The 20236-nt window shown below is 36.8% G+C and overlaps 1 protein-coding gene and 1 long non-coding RNA gene across 5 annotated transcripts in view; one reads left to right on the forward strand and one right to left on the reverse strand.

Moving 5' to 3' along the window:
• Positions 1 to 12064: 12064 nt before the first annotated feature.
• LOC122071384 (cytochrome P450 711A1) lies at positions 12065 to 18867 on the forward strand. The gene is made up of 5 exons (XM_042635728.1): positions 12065 to 12461; positions 12556 to 12708; positions 16059 to 16875; positions 18094 to 18189; positions 18318 to 18867. Exons 1-5 carry the CDS (start codon positions 12163 to 12165, stop codon positions 18651 to 18653), a joined length of 1701 nt encoding a protein of 566 aa, XP_042491662.1. The 5' UTR covers positions 12065 to 12162; the 3' UTR covers positions 18654 to 18867.
• LOC122071385 overlaps positions 16305 to 20236 on the reverse strand; it is a 5509-nt gene continuing 1577 nt past the window's right edge. Inside the window, exons 3-4 of one of the 4 annotated variants that reach the window (XR_006138166.1) lie at positions 16695 to 16824; positions 16305 to 16514 (exon numbers count right to left, since the gene is read on the reverse strand). This is a non-coding gene — a long non-coding RNA (uncharacterized LOC122071385). Of the gene's footprint in view, positions 16515 to 16694; positions 16970 to 20236 lie in introns of all 4 variants that reach the window. The other 3 variants (XR_006138169.1, XR_006138167.1, XR_006138168.1) reach the window with 3 other exon arrangements.

Here is a 20236-nt window from a genome sequence, read left to right on the forward strand (position 1 = left end):
ATGATCACTTACATATAGGGGTGAAAGTTTGGCCTTCAAAATCCGAATCTGTCTTGACCCGCTTTGAATCTGAACAAGGTTTGGACCAAGTTTTATGACCCTCAGGGCGGGTTAGGATTGAAAGACCCCAATGGACTCGGGTTGAGGCCTCAACTCGGTCCAACCCGACCCAACCCTGTTCGAAATTTAACCTTAAAATTTTATATTAGAATTTGGGGCTCCTTTTGGTATTTTATTTTTCTATGATTTTTTAATGTATAAGATATGAATGACAAAAATAGGTCAATCAAGGTTAGTTCAACCATTGTAGAAACTAGGGTTACCCTAACCTAGCCCAGCCTGACCCAACCCGATCCTAACAGGGTCAATTAGGGCCGGGTTGGGTTGATATGAACCCAGCAGGGTTGGGCCTGAACATGAACCGGACAAAATTAGGTTGGGTCTGAGTTTAATTTTAAGGACCTAGAATTGGGTTAGGGTTTTAAAACCTGGCCGAACCTAACCTTGTTTCACCCCTACTTACATATCTAGGATTGAACCATTTTATTTAGTTTGAAATAACAGGAAGAAATCTTTTTTTGGTAAGGAGGAAGAAAGCATTCTTACGTAGGAATAAATAGATACTAGCTAGTGGGAGTATGCAAGTTGAAAGCATGTGCCAACTGATAAAATATGGGGGTTAAGCAGCTAAGTATTCTATTCCGTAAAAGGAATATGACTAGGGCCTGTCCTCTTCTAGGCCTCGGGGCTTTCGGTCTCTTTATGGCACTTCAAAATAAGTTCATTTTAGCAAGTGACAGATTACAAGATATCGGAACATCTGATCTAGACATAAAATTCAGATATCAAAAAGATCAATATATATATATACCACAAAATTGATCCAACAATTTCTTTTAATCAAGTCTCTCGATCTTTCATTATACCTGGAGAAGTAGAAAGAATTACAGCCCCATAAACCCCATTCCACAAAAAATCTTAGAAATTCGTTGATAGTCGCCTCATAATAATTGTGGGATACAACATAATACAAGACACAAAACCCAACACGTATATGACAATCCTAAGCTTAACTAATAGTGAAAATATCTGATCTATTGTTTGTCCATATCACTTCCACATACAAAGGATTATTTTCAGTTTTATTATTGATTCCATGGATAAAAGGTCTATGTAAAGTGTAGATTCCATTTTCCATCCTCAAGGAGCTAGGTTGCTAATAGTGGTAAGTCTATTCCTTTCCAAATCTAGAATAATTCTACCTCCAACTCTTCTCTACAAAGTGCCTTTTTCAACCCATGGTTCTAGCCACAGCCAAGTAGTGTTGCCATCTCTAATAAGATGCTTCACAAGGTGGATAGCTTGATGTCCAACTTTAAGAATCCCTTTGAAGCAATAGGATGCGTTGCTTGGGGTTGAAAAAGGCCGTATAGAAACCTTTTTGACGTACTGATCCTATTGGTGATTCTCTCAATGAAGGCATCACAGTCTTGGCTGGAGAGAAGGGTAAAAACTATAGGCACATTCTGAAGTGTCATGTGACCAGTCTAATTCATGGCACGATTTGTTTGCTTTGATGGGTGAGTACTCAAGATTTTAAAATGCATATCATATCATGTAAAGGAGACCTCATCATGTATGCGTTTTCCATAACACTGTTGATGTACGATGTCTTGTATTCTGTCACAGTTTAATCCAAGGAGTACTTGTGCAGGTGCCTTAACAGGTAGGACGACAGTCCCACTAGCCAGTTAGCGGGTTGTGGGAGATGCAAGGGGACAAGAGGCCCCCTGCATAGCGGGCCCCCACTCAAATTTTTTATTTTATGGTTGTTTTGTACTTTCTGGATTAGGATTTTTCATTATATATTTGTAACGAGAATTTCTTTCTCTGTAATGTAAGTAAGAATGAGAGGTATGAGTACGAACGTTGTAACACTATTCTCCATTGATAGTGAAGCAGAATCTCATCTCACTGAGAACATAGACAATCTTGCCGAACCTCGTAAACCTGTGTACATTGTTTGTTCTTATTTTTCCATTATCTTCTGTATTATTTTAGGGTTGCGTTTCTACAAATACATTCCCAAGCGATGTGAGATTTTCTGTGATTCTACATACTCAAGTATTTGATTGGGAGAGACTCTTCTTCAATGTTCAATATAGTACATATATGGTGCTTTAAATCTCCTTCTGTGTAGGCAAAGATAACCTTGGATTTGGCATAGTTGACAAAAGATTTGAGAAATATTCTCTATCATATGTAATTCAGTTCGAAAAAATACAAAGGTATGATCAAAAAAGCAAAGGTGGTGATTAGAGTATTTGCATAATAGTGGTGTGGTTTTAAAGGCACCTTGTCTTGCTTCACTATTTAGAAGATCAAAGAAAAATTGCAACACAAGTAGGAAAAGGTACGGAGACAGGCATCATCCTTATCTTAATGCTCAGGTCCCATTAAAAGTTCTTGATTGGACATCATTTACCATAACCTTAAGACTAGTATTCCAAAAAAAAGAAAAAATAAATAAAATCTAAGACTAGTATTCCTAATAGTAGCCATCACCCATCAAATATACAGTGGAGAAAAACCTATTTTCCAAACGAAGTAGACAAGAAGTTCCAGGTTTTTTTTTTGGTCTGTGTGTGTGTCATTTGTATTAGTGGAGAAAAAAACCAAGAAAGACGTTCTAAATATATAAAGACTAATCGACACTCTGTCATCTTCGGCATTGCAATTAGCAGGAATATACCAATCAATTAGAAAATACCATCATCTAAATAACCAAAATCTCGGTCTACATTGAGCATCAATCAACAATTTGTCTTGCATATGAGAGGTTGGACAATCATAGAAGAAACACCATTCTTTGTTGCTGCCTTGGCTAAACAATTGCAAAAGGTTTGGTCTCCCTAAAACAGTAAGATTGATATCTTCCACATAATTTATGCTAGGTATGGTTGAAGGAAAACTCAATCTTGTATCACAAACCGGGAATAGCTCTGGATTGATAGTAATTGTCACAACGATTGAATCACATTCAATTCGGAGATTCTGAATCCCTAATTATCTTGCTTTAAACAATCCTTAGATAATGGCAACATATTCGGCCTCATAATTTTTCTTCCCAAAAAAGTTCCCAAAGGTGAAAACAACTCTTGCTGAATTATCACGTAATATACCACCCACTTTAGCTCTCCCCATGTTACCCAACGAGCACCCATCCACATTCAATTTAATTCATCCATTGTTCCAAATAGACGCGTGATGATAGGCAGCCCTAACCTTCTTTAATACAACAGATCAGCCACAGAGTTGATCAAACCTGAGCATTTAAAAGGTATTTTTTTAAGATCACTCAGCACAATCTTTGAGATGTGACCCTGCAATCTTGGCTTTCCTTCAAATCTTCTAGCATTCCTTTCCAAAGATTGAAAAAGATTAGGCACATATTGAAAAGAGCACTCACTTTATTCTTTATTTGACAGGTGCCTCTTTTTCACAAAAACTGACTTGTGGGGTAGATGAGAGAAAGGACATGACCCTAATCTGTAAGTTTATCTACAAATTGAAATGAGTTTGAAGTCAGCAAAGGATAAAGGACTTTTCCCTTTATGTACAAAGGTTATGAATGTTGAGTTCATCTCTCCAAGTAATGTAGCAATGCGTAATCCATAATAGTCTCAGTGACATTATCCCTATAACTATTTCCCTACTCTTTCTGAAGGAACCATTAAACTACAACACTCCAATTTGATTCCTGCTTCTTGTACTCTGTACAAGGATCTACACAAGAGTTGGGTATTGTTGTCCCTAATTTTTAAATATCAAAATTTTATTGATCTTTCTTGGATTCGATTTGATTCAATAGGATTTTAAATGATTGATTTCGATTTTAGTTTTAAATTGACACCCTTAGTGCAACCTATTGTTGCCTTGCACTCAAGATGAATATCTTACTCATTACATGATTTTCACCAGTAAATCTATTTGGCCAATTATTTTTGCAGCTCTTAAATTGAATGTCCTCCACTTCAGTTGTGATGATGGTTTCTTAAAGCCCCTCAGATATGAAAAGATCTTCTCCCTAATTTTGTCATCAAGATTAAAAGTTTGAGATGACCTCCAATAATCCAAGAAGTTACAGTCCCTGCAATGGAAATGATTGCATCCTTTTAATGGCTTTTCTTTTATTACAGCTCTGACTACCTTAAAAAGGTTGAACAAATTTAATTTTTTTTAGCTTTCAGGTGAACCTCACTGCAAAAATTAAAATTAGTCATTCTCATACTTCAGGTCAACATCCATTATTATTTGATTCAAAAGCATCCATATTCTGCTACTTCTGAATGGTTGAAATTGCACCAAATATATTTCTAACGATATGATTATTACTGGCGCTGATGAAGATGGCAGTGGTGATAAAAGGAAATGGGGATATGGGTTATTGGTGAAAGTGAAAGTAGAGTTAAAGGGTTTCATGGAAGGAGGTATCTCTCCTTGTTCAGGTTGATCCAAATTGTATTTTAATGTTTTCATTCATACCATCAGGCTGTGATAGGCGAGGCTTTAGTATAACATATCTTGGAGGACATCTGCCTAGCACAGTTGATAGAAAGTGGTGCAGCAGAAGCCCATCCTACTACTAGGTCTTGGACTTGAGTCTCTTGGTCTTCATCCTCCCTCCCTCCCCCCAACCCAACACCCCCCCCCCCTCCAATGGAGTAGGTACTGTCTGAAAAGAAAAAAAGTGAGAAAAGAGTTTTTTGGCTTAAAATATATGGCAAAGAGTTAACAGACACATGGCTTCAATATGCATCTTTCATCTGTGAAACTGTGGGAGGGAATACTTGACAAACTCACTTTAGATTCCTCATGATACTTAGGCTGCGTTTGGTAGTCATTCGAAAAAACATTTCTGACGTTTTTTCATTTTACGAGAACAAGAAAATATAATCTTCTGTTTGGTATCCAAGGTTCATTTTTCAATTTTCTAAAAAGAATCAGGTTAAAAAACACCAGAAATGAGAAATGTTGGAACAAGGATTTGAGTTTCATTTCAAAATGAAATTTTAACACAAACGAAAAAAATCTGATTTTGACACAAAATATCATTTCTAGAATAAGATAACTACCAAACGCAGCCTTAATTTTTTTTTTTTAATTAAAAAATACTTACTTAGGCTTCACTGATGTCCACTTAATTTGTCCACTTTGACTATGATGATGTAATGCAAGAATTATCTCATGACCAACTATGATAATAATGATCATGAGACTACTAGGTAAGGGAATGAATAGCTATCACTATTTTATTCTTTTAACAAGTTTAATCATCTACATGGCTACTACATAGTGAATTTACGTCTTTCTTAACAAAATAAATAAATAAAGTTCGTATTTTTTTTAATGCTTATAAATATTTAATGTGTATCATAATATTATTAATTATTAGTAATAATAGGTCGAGAGAACCTTCTCGATTTGGAATATAAAACACCAGATGAGCGGGCGAATGAGAGAATGCACTAGAGCATAACAAGCGCAAGCCAAGGGGGTGGGCATTGGGTCTTTTCGTACCTGACACAGTCTGGGCATTTTTTGTACTGACAAAAAGGGTTCTTTTTCCCTATACTTACTAACTTTGCTCTCCCTTGTTTACCCAAACACTGATAGTAAGTAATTGTGTCCAATAATGATCATAGTGGGCACTTAGAGTGGCTACTATAAAAAAAATTGCATTGTTCACATTGGTCTGGTCTCTTGTCAAACATGACTTGTTTTGAGATGAGTTTGAATCTATTGTACGTACGTTCACCTAGACGTGAACATACATGTGAGGATCCAAGTATCCAACACTTGTTCCACTTCCTGCTATTATAATGGTGAAGAGGGATATATATGAAAACAAAAAGGATAGGTGTTGAATCCTAACGCGTATGTCCAGGTGAACGTATATGCAATGGATCCAGCCCCATCAGATCTAGCTCGAGAAATAGTTTGTTACCTACCTATGGTTACGTCCTTTTGTTTCAGCTGCCCTCTTCCTTCTCCCCTACCAAAAGTGACCTTAGAAGTAAGTGAATAGAGGTTTTCAGCCATCGAACCCTAAACATCAGTGGGCATCGTTCGGGAAACAAACAACAAAATACATGAAGAAGTGGCAGACCACGTATGTGTAATTGTTTCTCAACCGTTGCAAATTTTTTATTTTCTTAAATGTTGAAATACAAGCAACTAAAGTCTAGCAACAAGTAATGGAAAAGATTCTCTGAGCTACCAGGGCAGTGCACGCTAGCACCTATCGTCTCTCTCTCTCTCTCTTCTTCACATAAAATAATCTTATTACTTTCATATGTATAATACCATTTAATCACACCTCATTGTTGTATTCCTTTATGCCGCTTGCACAGAAAATCCTCTCCCAAATTTAATTTAAAACAAGCATGTTGAAATTGGAAAAATATTTTATGTTTCCCTTAAGTGTCATAATCAACCAGCTGAAATTTCAAACCATGCCATGGATTCAATTGAGTAGATGCCCACCCATTACTCATTACATACCCATTTAGCATTCCAATCCAACATCCATATATGGACCATCCACATTGAAGAGGAAATTAATAAAAGATTACTTCATGGTCACAAGCCTTCACTAACCTTGAACTTGGAATACTTAGACAAGGACTTCAGTGGTGAGTATTGTGTCAATAAGCTACCTCTTTTGTAATGGGAAAGATTCCTTATTGACCAAGGTGCATGCTTTCTGTGATAAAGACATTGTAAGCATAACAGTAGACCTTCACCGTTGGGCATGCATTCCCAATATCACCACTAAAAGAAAGCTATGAAACATCTCAATAGTTGCTATATATATCCCACTCAAGGGAGAACCGACTAATCCAGATACTATATATGAACACGCCTTCATTTAGTGGGTTATCGCCATAGAAGACTTGTCTTTCTCATGGAAATGTATGGTACAGACAAAATAAAGAATAGGAGTTTTCTTCACCCATGCGGAAGAGTATTTAAAGGAAAGAGTGAATCCAAAGCACGAGACTCCCGCCAATATAAGGTCTGGGGAGGGTAATAATGATGAAAAATGTCTATAACTATGGTCATTATCTCCTCTTCAACCCAACTATGAAGTGCAGCTATGACCTTTATGGCCTTACAGTGAGTGGAGAGTACCATCCAAACACAATGACAATCATGGATGAAGAGATGCTCACTCCTAAAAATATAGAAGCCTATGTTTACAATGCTATGGATACCATCATCCCCCAAGGAAAAAAAAAGTTATCCTTAAAACCAATATCCAACAAATAATGATGCATACCTAGTAAGTATATAAATGACGAAAAATGGTTCTTTGATCAAGCAGGATACTCTCTACATCTCACATTTATTTTTTAATTATTATTTCTATCAATTTTAAAATTTATTATAATAATACATGTGAGGAAATGTCCTTATACACCTTAAGCTCAGAAAACCTTTCCCAATAAATAATTCAGGACAATTCATTATCTCCTTCAAAAATAATACATTCAAACTAGTTAACTACCATAAAATAAACTCAACTGTTGGCAGGTCTAGCTAGCATGCATTGTTTTACTGTTAGATCTTCCTTACAAAAAAAAAACTGTTTGATCTTAGAATCACCATGATATCCATAAATGTATGTCATATAAGTCTACTTTTTAACAAACCCCTCTTCCCCCAACACCCCCCCCCCCACCAAAAAAAAAAGAGAAATCATATATGTCTATATCATATTATTATATAAGTGCAGGTACTCATGCTTCGTGGCTAATCTTTTTTTGGATTATGTTATCTATCTTATTTATTTAAATACCTTAACTTTTTTATTATTATTTTTCTTCTTTTTTCTTATTTTTCTAATTTTTGGTATCCTTTGCTCTTTTTATCATTGTTGGAAAACCAAGTTTTGTGACTCGACTCGTCCTCTTTAAATCCTAGTGAGTCGGAGTGAGTCACAAAAAACTAGGCGAGTCATGTCAAATTTTCCCCTCTTATTTCCACACTAGTCTTTCTCAAGCAATCCAGATAAATAATTAATAAATATATTACATGAGACAAGATAGAATAAAAGTGTTTTTTTTTCAATTTTTTTTTTTACAAAGCTCATCATTCATTGTCTCCTGGATAATTAATAAATATATTACATGTTTTTTAAATTCAAATTCAAATGTATACACTCAATAATCATTAGATTCAATATAGAAAACTTCGGTCATTGAACATTTAACCTCATTAGAATATATTTTAGTTCAAAACTATTAAGAAAATCCGACTTATACTTTTAACAATAATCAATCGTTTTATTGTGACCCGAGAAAAACAAATGAATCTTAAATGACTCAGTATGATTTGATCCCAGTCTTGTCATTTTTTAATACAGGACGAGTTTCCATGACTCTTGACTAGGTTTCTAATATTTTGACCAAACTCGGCCTAGTTTTCCTAGTCAAAATCTAGTTTGCCAACAATTAATGTTTTTTATAATTAAATATTAGTTTCTTTTTTATTTCAGAAAATTATTTTCTTTATTAAACTCTCACGCCTCCACTCACACACTCTCACTCTCTCTCTCTAACATTTAGAAATTAATATATTTCTTTATTCAATTAAAATAAAAAATTTAGTTTCTTTATTAAACTCTCTCGCCCTCCACACTCTCTCTCTCTAATATTTAGAAACTAATAGTTTCCTTATTCAATTAAAATAAAAAATTACTTTCTTCATTAAACTCTCTCTCTCTCTCTCTCTCCTTTTCCTCCTCTCTTTCACGCTCCTCTCTCCTTCTTTCTTGCCACAATCTATGTATTATTCCTTCAAAAAAAAAAAAGTACTTTGAGTCTCAATAGAGCGAGAGAGAAGGGGGCGTGCACTTCTGCTAGGTTCATGGGCAATCTCCTTCTTTATCCTTCTTATTTTTCTTATTTTTTTGGTATCCTTTACATATATATATATATATATAATTAAATATTTTTCTAAAAAATTACTTTATTCATTTTGTGAAAATCTCACGCCTCCTTATATAAAAATAAATGAATAAAAAAACTACTACTCTCTCTCTCTCTCTCTCTCTCTCTCTCTCTCTCTCTCTCTCTCTCTCTCTCTCTCTCTCTCTTCGACTTCCATTTCCTTTTCCATTTGAAGCTCTTTCCCTCCTCTCTCTCACGTTCCACTCTCTTTCCCTGAAATCTTTACATATTCATTATATCTCCATCTATCTATCTTTTCCCATTATACATCTTTCTATATTCCCTCCTCTCAATTGCTTTCGTTAAAAAAAAAAAAAAAACTAATTTTGTTTAGTTACCTTATCAAGAAAAACTCTTCAAATTTTTTATTTTCAAAGTTTCATTACAAAAATTGCTTTCCTAATTAGAAGGGAAGATTTCTCCAAATTAATCAATGCCCTACATGCCAAGTCTATCTATAAGATGCCTCACCAAATTAGAAGCTAAGATTTCTCACAATCAATCAACGCCCAACATGACAAGTCTATCTACAAGACACCTCACCAAATTAGAAGAGAATCAATCAACGTTCAACATGACAAGTTTATCTTGAAGATGCTCATGGTTGGAAAGAGTAGTTGTGATTTAAATTGGAATAACCATTGTGGCTTAATGCCACCTATAATTACCTTTTATAGAGGAACCTTTCTTATAGACATTGTAAATCATTTTTAAATAGAAATGATAATCTCAGCCAAAGTGAATATGGAAAAACAATATTCGAGGATGTAGGTCACCATTGACTGAACCTCGTAAAATCTCTCTCTCTTTATCGTCTTCTTCTTATTTTATCATGGCACCAGAGCACCCCTCCTCTCCCACCACCACCACCACCACCCGTTTTCCATCATTTAACAATTTTATTCCAATTAAGCTTTCAGAATCAAATTACTTCCTTTGGCGCTCACAATTGGTGTAACACCCCAGCCTCATTAACTTTGCACAATATTGTTCTTTTTTGCCCATGAGCCTCAAGGCTTTAAAACATGTTGTGCCATATTAAGGAGGCTAGAGATTATTAACTAGTCCAATAATCTCTCTTTAGGCAATGTGGGACTAAAGTTTACACACCCTCACCTATCTCCCAAACCCCCTGATACTTGTCGTATTCTTGGTGGGAACACCTCACCGATCTCCCAAGTGGGTCTGGTACTTACCGTCTTCTTGGATCGTCACACCACTTGTCTAATGGTTCCCATCCACAAATACTCCCTCATCACCGACCCCTTCACCATTACCTCCCCTAAATACCCAGAAACCATTACCTCACCGGACCTCTCTCCAGAACCGCATATTGTCCCTACCGCTCCTACCATTGATACCATTGTAAAGCTTCCCACTGCCCCTCCCCCTGTTCCACACCATCCCATGATCACACAAAATCAAGATGGGACTCGTCGTATTAAAGTTCTTACTGCCATCACCTCCCCTTCTCCTTTAGAACCTACATAGCCCTCGTCCTTCACCATTGCAAACCACTTTCCTCAGTGGCGGCAAGCAATGGATGCTGAATTCACAGTTCTCATAAAGAATGAAACATGGGCTTTTGTACCCCAAACTCATCCATGAACATTGTCGGTAGCAAATAGGTTTTCCACATTAAGCGTAACGCGGATGGCACTCTAGACCATTATAAAGCCCGCCTTGTGGCTAAAGGATGCAACATAAAATAAGAAGAAGAAGATAAAGAGACAGAAAGAGAAAGAGAATCAGATTTTACGAGGTTCAGTCAACTGTGACCTACGTCCTCGAATGTTGTTTTTCCTTATTCACTTTGGCTGAGATTATCATCTCTATTTAAAGATGATTTACAATGCCTATAAGGAGAGGTTCCTCTATAGAAAGTAATTATAGGTGGCATTGAGTCAAAATGGTTATTCCAATTTAAATCACAACTACTCCTTCCAACCATGAGCATCTGTAAGATATACTTGCCATATTGAGCGTTGATTGATTGAGAGAAATCTTCTCTTTTAATTAGGTGAGGCGTCTTATAGATAGACTTGTCATGTTGGGCGTTAACTAATTTGGAGAAATCTTCTCTTCTAATTTGGTGAGTTGTCTTGAAGTCATCATTATCGGCAGCAACAAAACTATCCTTAATGCCTTCATTAGCAAAATTGCAAGTGCATTTGCCATTAAAGATCTCGGCCCACTTCACTATTTTTTGGGCATCAATGTGGTTCCAGTTAAACAGAGGTTACTCTTATCTCAACGTCAATATATCCTTGACTTATTGTCTAAGGCAAATATAACCACTTGCAAGCCACTTACAGCTCCTATGGCCACGTTCGCCCACCTTACAAAGTACTCTGACACTCCAATGGCTGATCTAACTTTGTATCGTAGTACCGTTGGAGCCCTCCAATATAGCACACTCACTTGAGTCGACATTTGATTTGCAGTCAGTAAAGTGTGTCAGTTTATGCATAGCCCAACCACTGACCATTGGGCCATCATTAAATGTAGGGGTGTCAATTCGTGGCCCGACCCGACTAAACGGACCGGGACTGACCTTTTATAGACCGGTCTGGCCCTGACCGTCTATTAAACGTGTCGGGCTTGAGGTCGGCCCGTTTATAAATGGTCGGTCTCAATTTCACTTCCCTTCCCTTTAATTCCCCTTACAACCAAATAAAGCCATTGCACTTCCATATTGCATATTTTTATCTATATTTCTGACAATGTGCATTCAGAATAAATATAATTATCAAAACCATTTGAATTGGCAATGGAGTAGATTTAATCGGTCTAACTGCAAGTTGTTCAGGTTTATTAATGGTGTTTTAGATTTGATAATTTCTTAGTCAGGGACCACAGCATATTGGCTTAATAAGGTGAAACACTATTGAGTTCAAGTATGAATTTATGGTCAACTGGATCATCTGATGAGTCCCTTTTGGGCTCCAGTAATAAAACCCATCATTAGGAGGAAGAATGAAATCTAAAGAGAAAAGAAAGTTAAAAAAGCAAGAGCATTTATGGCCTGTGGGTGTTGTTTGGTGCCATTCCACAATTCATATCCTATCCTCAAAACCAATTAAGCGATAGACATCCCTTTAAGGTTCTCTCCTCCACTGCAACTTCTTCTTTTTTCCGTATATATATAATGGTGGGTGGAGCCTTCTTCCTCTGCAAGAGCACCTCTCTCTCTCTCTCTCTCTCTCTCTCTCTCTCACACACACTCACACATATGGCTTTGATAGTGGATATTTGCAGTTTAAAATTTTTCTTTAGCCTACTGGCCCTGGCAGTTGGTGGTTTGGTGTACTTCTATGCACCCTACTGGCGTGTGAGAAAAGTACCTGGTCCTCCCACCACTCCAATCGTTGGTCACCTTCCCTTACTAGCAAAGCATGGTCCTGATGTCTTCAGTATCCTTGCCAAACGCTATGGGCCCATCTTTAGGTACTTCTTCTTCTTCTTCTTCTTCTTCCTCTTCCAAAGAGTTCTCAAGAAGAGCTATATATGCATTTTATTATATGATGTGATATTGGAGCAGGTTTCAAATGGGTAGGCAGCCGTTGGTGATAGTAGCAGACCCAGAACTGTGTAGGGAGGTTGGGATAAAGAAATTCAAGGATTTCAGCAACAGAAGCATGCCTTCTCCCATCTCAGGGTCCCCTCTTCATCAAAAGGGACTTTTCTTCTCCAGGTATTCTTTTAATCTTTTCTTATTCTTTAACTAAAATGCTCACCTCAAGAAACATAATAAGTATTCTTTATCTCTTATTTTAAGGGGTTTCTTCAGATAGGAGTGTAAGACCATGAGTGATTTGTGTGGTTGTTTCTGTAGGTTAGCACACCCAAGCAGAATAATTCAGGACCTAGGCTTTCCCTTACCAATTTTATTAATGGGGAAAAAATCCCCACTGTTAGCTGTAGCCTTCTCTTGTACAGTCATCCTTCCATGTATAGCTATGGTTATCTTTGTACAGTCAGCTTATAGTCAGCCTTCCTTTTGACTATAAACGGTCTATACAAACATAACCACAACTACATATGGAAGGATGACTACAACTACATATGAAGGATGACTGTAAAAGATAACGACTACAGCTAACGTCCACAACGCTAGTATGTAGATCACTTTTGCACACTCCCCATATTTTACTGGTTTGGAAATAACACCCCCTTCCCCCTCCCCAATTGGAAGATTCGCAAGAGAGAACATACAGACACCCGCAATAGAAAACGGGCGTTCGAGGGAACCCTTTCCCTTTATTAATGTAGTTCTTTCTTTAGGGAGGGGATTGCTAGACCCCCCCCCCCCCCTGCATTATAAGTGTGGTAATTTATAGAATCGACTGATTTGGGACAATAATTCCAATTCAACCTGAGTCCCTAGCACACTGAGTTCAGCTGAGTGACCGATTTCAATACATTGTAAGTCAATTTGAATCAAAATTGATAAAGATTGATTACACACCTGATTTAGAGTTTTTAAACCTTGGAGAGACCTTACATGAGAAAGCAAAAGTATTATATAGGAGAGGTTTTTCTAAGCAAGCAACATAAAGTAGTGCACTGATAAGGTGCGATAAAACAGTATTGTACATAGCAGGCAACCAGGTCAATTTCATGACTGTAGAAAAAAGATAGACACAGAGATATTAGGATACCTAGTGTGGCCCAGAGAACCTTACCCCATAAGATACATACCAAATTTCATTGTCAAACTAAAAAAGGAAGCTCATCCAGAATGGAAAAAGCACCAAAGCTCCTTTATTCAAACCTTTTAATGGAGGATAAGCCACTTTATTCACCTTCCGATAAGATAGAAAAAGATCCTAAATTTCACCACACAAATACAAAATTCCATCTTCAAAATCTATCATAATACATTAAGTTTACATTTCAATGGCCTGGGAAACAATTTCTCTCACCAAACATTTTAAAAAGGCTGGCACACCACCAGTGTACCATAAGTTAGCGTCATTGTGTATATCTCTCTCTTTTCCTCTTGAAATGACCTTCCTACCTCTCCTATATAATACCCAATCCTGCAACCCATTGGTGCCGCTCGCTAATTTTCCGCACATGGGCGGTGTGTCTATTCATGTGAATTATTTATTTTCTACACAATAAATATTAAAGTATAGAGGAGCTCCTTAGGTGGATAGTAACCAAAAAAACAGTTTAACCTGAGGAATTTTCTAGGTGGATTAAAATAATTTATTTGGGCAAGTAATCTTTTCTTCATGAAATTTAGGGCAAGTAATCTACCACATGACCGCTTAGTCTGTATCTGATTATGTTGAGGAGAAATAATTCAAGTCCCCTCAAGCACCCATGTGCCAAGTATTTGGCCAAAGCTGAGTTCCATGAGTAGAATAATACTTGAAAATGGAAAGTAAATATTTTCTCACCTAATAAGTTGGATGAAAAAAATCCCAAGGGTTAGATCAGTTGGCAAGGACCAACACCTCAGAACAGGTGATGAGTTCAATTCTACTTGGGGCCCTATTAACCCTCCAATCTATGTGAAAAGATAAATCCTACACCTCAAAAAAATGTGAAAAGATACTCTTGGTAGGCATCAAGGAAGTCAAGGCAGCCTTCCCTTGACAGCTACCTTTCTCAGTCACATAGAAGGTTTGTTTAGTTAACCAATTATTGAATGGAAAACCCCCATGCCTTAAGATTAGCCCATGTCAAGTTTAGGATCCTATCTCAATTGAATGGCATACCATGTTAAGCTTGTACCTTTTATCTTTAGGATTAGAACAAACTTGCAACGCATGTACCAAAATTGAATTTTTATTTATTTAATTTTTAAGATTATCTCTTTATGTAGAAAAATTGTAGAATACACCCAAATTCACAAGACCAATAGATGGTAATATGGATGTCGTCTTCACAAAGTTTTCCAATTCAACAATTAAATAGAAAATACTTGGGCTTTAAAAGAAAGCCATAGTTATGAAAATGAACTTGAAAGGAAAAACTGTGACATAATAGAAATAATTTGAAGCCTAGTTTCTTTTATAAAATTTTGAGCTTCTTGTGGACATTATATTTCAGATGGATTATTAAATTTGACTTGTGATTCATCTAGAGAATAAAGTACTCAAAAAAGCAATGATTACATTATATACCTCAATGGGCGATATAATTAGTTCGACCAATCAAATCAAACAGGGTCTCAAAAAAGGTGTCTATGGGTTAACGGGTATTTTGAAATGCATGGGTTCATAAGTGTATTTGTTGAAATGCTCCTACATTATTTTCCTGATAATAAAATTGTTTGTTGATTGATAAGGCCATCATCCTCTTCATTAGAATGGCAGTGACCAAATAAACCATCCAGATGACAAGATTCACCATCTTACTTTCCCCATATAAGGTATCATTTACAATGGCCATGTAAAATTTCGAGTCCTTTCAATCTTGTCACCCACCATGTATTGGACTTTTCTTTTTCACTTTTTAGAATAATCTTTTTTTTAGTCACATAAAAATTGAGCCTTCGTATTCTAATTCAATTGGTAAAATTCAATTTAATTAATTAAATTTTAGAATTACTTAATTTGTGAGTTTCCTTCGTCCCTTAATCGGGCTTCAATGGTTTTTTTTTTTTTTTTTTTCCTGATTGGGAGATAAAAAATCAAATAACTAGAGAGAACTTAAAACACCCATTTTTGAGCTGGTGCTCGAGATTTGTGTTTGTTTGGTCATAAACATATGTGCTATCCTACGCAATTGTAAATGATATGTTATCTATCTATTTGTAGTTTTTTTTCCCCTTATGTACCTTGAGACTCTGTTAGGGAGGCTCATCTTCTGGTTAAAGGTGAGTAGATTTTTCTCTCTCATGTCTGGTGGCTTAATCCCCCCCCCCACCTTGTACATTTCCTCTCTCGGCTGGAGTTTCTCTACAGCTGATTTCTGTTTAAAAGTTTCCATATCTTGCAAAAAGAATTGTGTGTGTGTGTGGGGGGGGGGGTGTTTAGAGTTATCTTTATAACTTTAGAGAGAGCCAACAAAACTTCTTTGAGTTTGCAGGGATGCAAGATGGTCTACAATGCGAAACACAATAATATCAGTCTACCAGCCGTCTCACCTCTCCAACTTGGTTCCTACCATGCAATCACTCGTTGACTCAGCCACTACTCTTAACCTTCCAGCCTTTGAAGAAGAAGACGACATTGATTTCTCTACTCTTTTCATTAGACTGTCCACTGATATCATTGGAAAAGCTGCATTTGGATTCGACTTTGGCCTCTCTAAACAGCAGAACTTGAACAATAATTCAATGAAGAACATTAATGGCAGTACTGATCATGATCATGGATACAGCAATGATGATGAAGTTGCAGATTTTATCAAACAACATATCTACTCAACCACAGCTCTCAGGATGGACCTCTCAGGTTCATTCTCCATGATCTTGGGACTATTAGCCCCTATCCTCCAAGAACCTTGCAGGCAAATCCTCGAGAGGATACCAGGAACTACTGACTGGAAAATTGATCAGACAAACCAGAGATTAACTAGACGGCTTGATGAAATAGTAGCAAAGAGAATTAAGGAAAAAGACAGAAAATTATCAAAGGACTTCTTGACACTGATATTAAATTCTAGGGATTCAGATACTGTGTCCAAGAATGTCTTCACCTATGACTACATCAGTGCACTCACTTATGAACACTTGCTTGCTGGTTCAGCAACTACATCCTTTACACTCTCTTCGATCCTTTATCTTGTCGCTGAGCATCCAGAAGTTGAGAAGAAGTTACTCCATGAGATTGATAGCTTCGGGCCATATGATCTGATGCCAACAGCACATGATCTTCAGGGCAAGTTTCAGTATCTTGATCAAGTAAGAATCACTTCTTGGACCTCTATTTTCTCCTCCATTGAACTTTATCTAAGGATTAGAAGTTGTGGGCATATGATTCTGCATGCATGTCTACCTAAACAGATTATATATATGATCTAAATTTTGGCTATTTTTCTATGAAGATTGGGAAGGGAGAGCCATTCTCAAAAGTTTTGGAATGTCTTTTTTGTAGCTTTCCCAGAGAAAAGTAAAGACCATACTATGAAAGATATTTTGAGACAGGATTCTTTTACAAACTTTGTTCCAACAACCAAAAGCAAGAAATATTATAAAGGAAACCTCTCACCTTTCACTCATAGTCCCAACAACTCTATTTTTTTCCCTTCCAAGACATTTTCTTAGGAATGCAGTCAAACACAGCTTTAGCATATGAGTTGGACTTCAGGAGTTGAAACAGAAAAAAAGGCTTTAGCTCATTTGAAGCCAAACTAACTTAGTTCAATGATGAACAAAAGGAAAAATACTACTACGATAAAGTCTAGGTTATTCTCGAATCAACATCTTGCATGTTGTGGCTCCCTAGGGCATGAAATGGAGTAGTTGGATTTCTCCTAGTTGATCCTGATTTGAAATTAAAAGTATATTGATTGTTTCCCAATAACCAAATACCTTTGTATGTAAATACTACATATTTGATTCCATCCATAAAACAATTTTCTTCCCTGTGAGTTCGAGTATCAATAATAATTCTAGTTCTTACTGTTCATATGTTAACAGTAATACCTTTATTTTTTGGATGAAATGTTACAGCAATACCCACACCTTGGGTACTAGGTGATTCAGTGATGGTAGCCAAGGACTTCTAGCATTCTTCTCAACACAAAAAACAATGGCAATGGGAATGAGGGGAAAAAACTTGTAGTCCTCTGGATATCCACACCATCGAAAAGAATTGTTTCTCCCATGAGTTGCCACAGTCCAACCCCATTTAGTTTTCTTTAAAATAAAAAGTGATCTATTTAGACAGATAAACTTCTTTAATTTTAAGAACATCTGGCTTTAAAGCTCCAGGCTCGATAATGGGGGAGAAAATATAAATTCGACAATGCTCCAGGCCCAGGTGGCCTCATCCAACTAACAGGTTTCATAAGTGAATCACCAAATATAAATCAATATATTTCATAAAAATAAAAAAATAAAAAGATAAATCAGGGCTAGTTTTCTATTTATATTCTCTAAATTGTTCATTAATTTCAGGTGATAAAAGAGGCAATGAGGTTTTATACTGTGTCCCCATTGGTTGCAAGAGAAACATCCAAACAAACAGAGATAGGAGGCTGCATCCTCCCCAAGGTAAGATAATATTTAAAGATGTCTGAAATGTGATATTATCATAGTAAACACAGATATATACACAACACAGCTACATGTTATTAGCAAGTTCTTTACAGGAAAGTTCATTCAGTTTATCTTTTGTACAGGGTACATGGGTTTGGTTAGCACTTGGGGTGCTAGCTAAAGACCCTAAGCATTTCCCTGAACCAGAGAAATTTCGCCCCGAGCGGTTCGATCCTACCTGTGAGGAAGAAAAACAACGGCATCCTTATGCACATATCCCGTTCGGAATTGGGCCTCGAGCATGCATTGGACAGAAATTCTCAATCCAAGAGATAAAGCTTGTCCTGATTCATCTCTACAGAAGATACATTTTTCGACATTCCCCCAACATGGAGAAACCATTGGCAATCGACTATGGAATGATTCTTAGTTTCAAGCATGGTGTTAAGCTCAAAGTAATCAAACGAGCTGAAAGATAGTAAGTATATATTTGAAATAGATTCATCAAAGTTATTTCATATGCTTTCAAAGATCTAAAGGTTTAGTATATAGGAACAAGCAGCTTAGTTTCTGCACCTGGATTTTGCTATGCTTTGGGATGTAATGGATAGTGAGTTCCAAAATCGGTCCAAATGTTTATCCAGATATTTATCCTTTAATTAGATATCAGAAAGCAGTTCAGATTGAATTTGATATCAGTTGGTAAGCAGGTAGTGTGATATTGTTGTATTTCCTGCTCTAATGGGTCATCAATGGTGATTACATGGAGCTGGCACCATGTAGAGCCTTCTGTTCAATGGGGAGCATTTTGGGTAATCAAATTGTCAACGAATCCTGATGGTGTTTTGTCTTAAATGCAAAAGGTCTTGTCTTTGCTATGCCACCTACACTTTTGCTTCAGGCAACCAAATTGGCCTAATAATTTAGAATCCACGCCAATGCTTGGAATTTTGAGAGGGTGCATACCTATACATGAGAAGGGATATGGTTGAGGAATGTGGCCAATCCAAAACATTCTCTGGATATCCAACAAACAGGATAGCAGCATCACCCTTCAACATGGCACAACTGGATCCGCAGTCACAGATTGGACAGAGCCACACCGGGAATTTTTAGGAAGGATGATCTAGTTGTTTTGATGTTCAGACAGATAAATTAATACATAAGACAAACTACATGGCTGAGTTAGTGGCCCATCTCAACATTAGCATCATATCCCTAATTCTAGGAAATTGTCTACGGATCAACAGATCTTGAAATTCTTCACAGATGTACTAATTCTAAATTACTTGTACCAAAAAAATTAAACTAGAACTCATGAAAAACCCAAAGGCCAATCACATCCACATTCATTCTAAAAATCAGAATCAACAGATTCAATCAGATCAGAATGGGCTGGACCCGACTCCCTGTTTAGAACCTTGGACCCTTGGAGCCCGGTGAACGATGTTTGCCAACAATGTCAGGATTTATCCTTCCGCACACATTTGCAAGAAGATTTGAAAGTACACATTTGCAAGAAGATTAAAAACCTAAATGTCCAAATCAACAAGTTTCAAGGGGCATAAGATTTGCAATTTATAATGAAATATAGTGTTTAGTTGAATTGTCTTACCAGAGGATTACATTCGGCAATATAATGGACTCTTGCTGAAGATTGATCTCTTTATAGGTTTGTATTACTTGCTGGACTGGGTTTAGGGTTTCCGAAGGTAGAAGAAAGAGGTGCTAGGAGAAATTTAGATAGCTATTAAGCAGCCACGGTTTATATCTCTTTAAAAGTTTTTACTTCTTGGATCCTAGCCCGCCATGAGCCTAAGGACACCGCAGTAAGGAGAAGTGACCTGATCCAAATTAAAAGAGCTAAAAGAGCAAAGGGCATTCCTCAAATGACTATAGGGGAAGTGGTGAGGATAGAGCCTATTGGAGGGCTAGGGTCCACGTAGCCGACTCCGTTTAGCTGAGATTCTCCTGACTTGTTGGGCCGCACCTCTTTCCTCTTACTTTCATCTTTCTTATCTCATCTCTCATATTTTCATTTCTAACCCTTTTTTTTTTTTTT

This window comes from Macadamia integrifolia, unplaced genomic scaffold (genome assembly GCF_013358625.1).
Source record: "Macadamia integrifolia cultivar HAES 741 unplaced genomic scaffold, SCU_Mint_v3 scaffold_216A, whole genome shotgun sequence".
In the NCBI taxonomy this organism is placed as follows: Eukaryota; Viridiplantae; Streptophyta; class Magnoliopsida; order Proteales; family Proteaceae; genus Macadamia; species Macadamia integrifolia.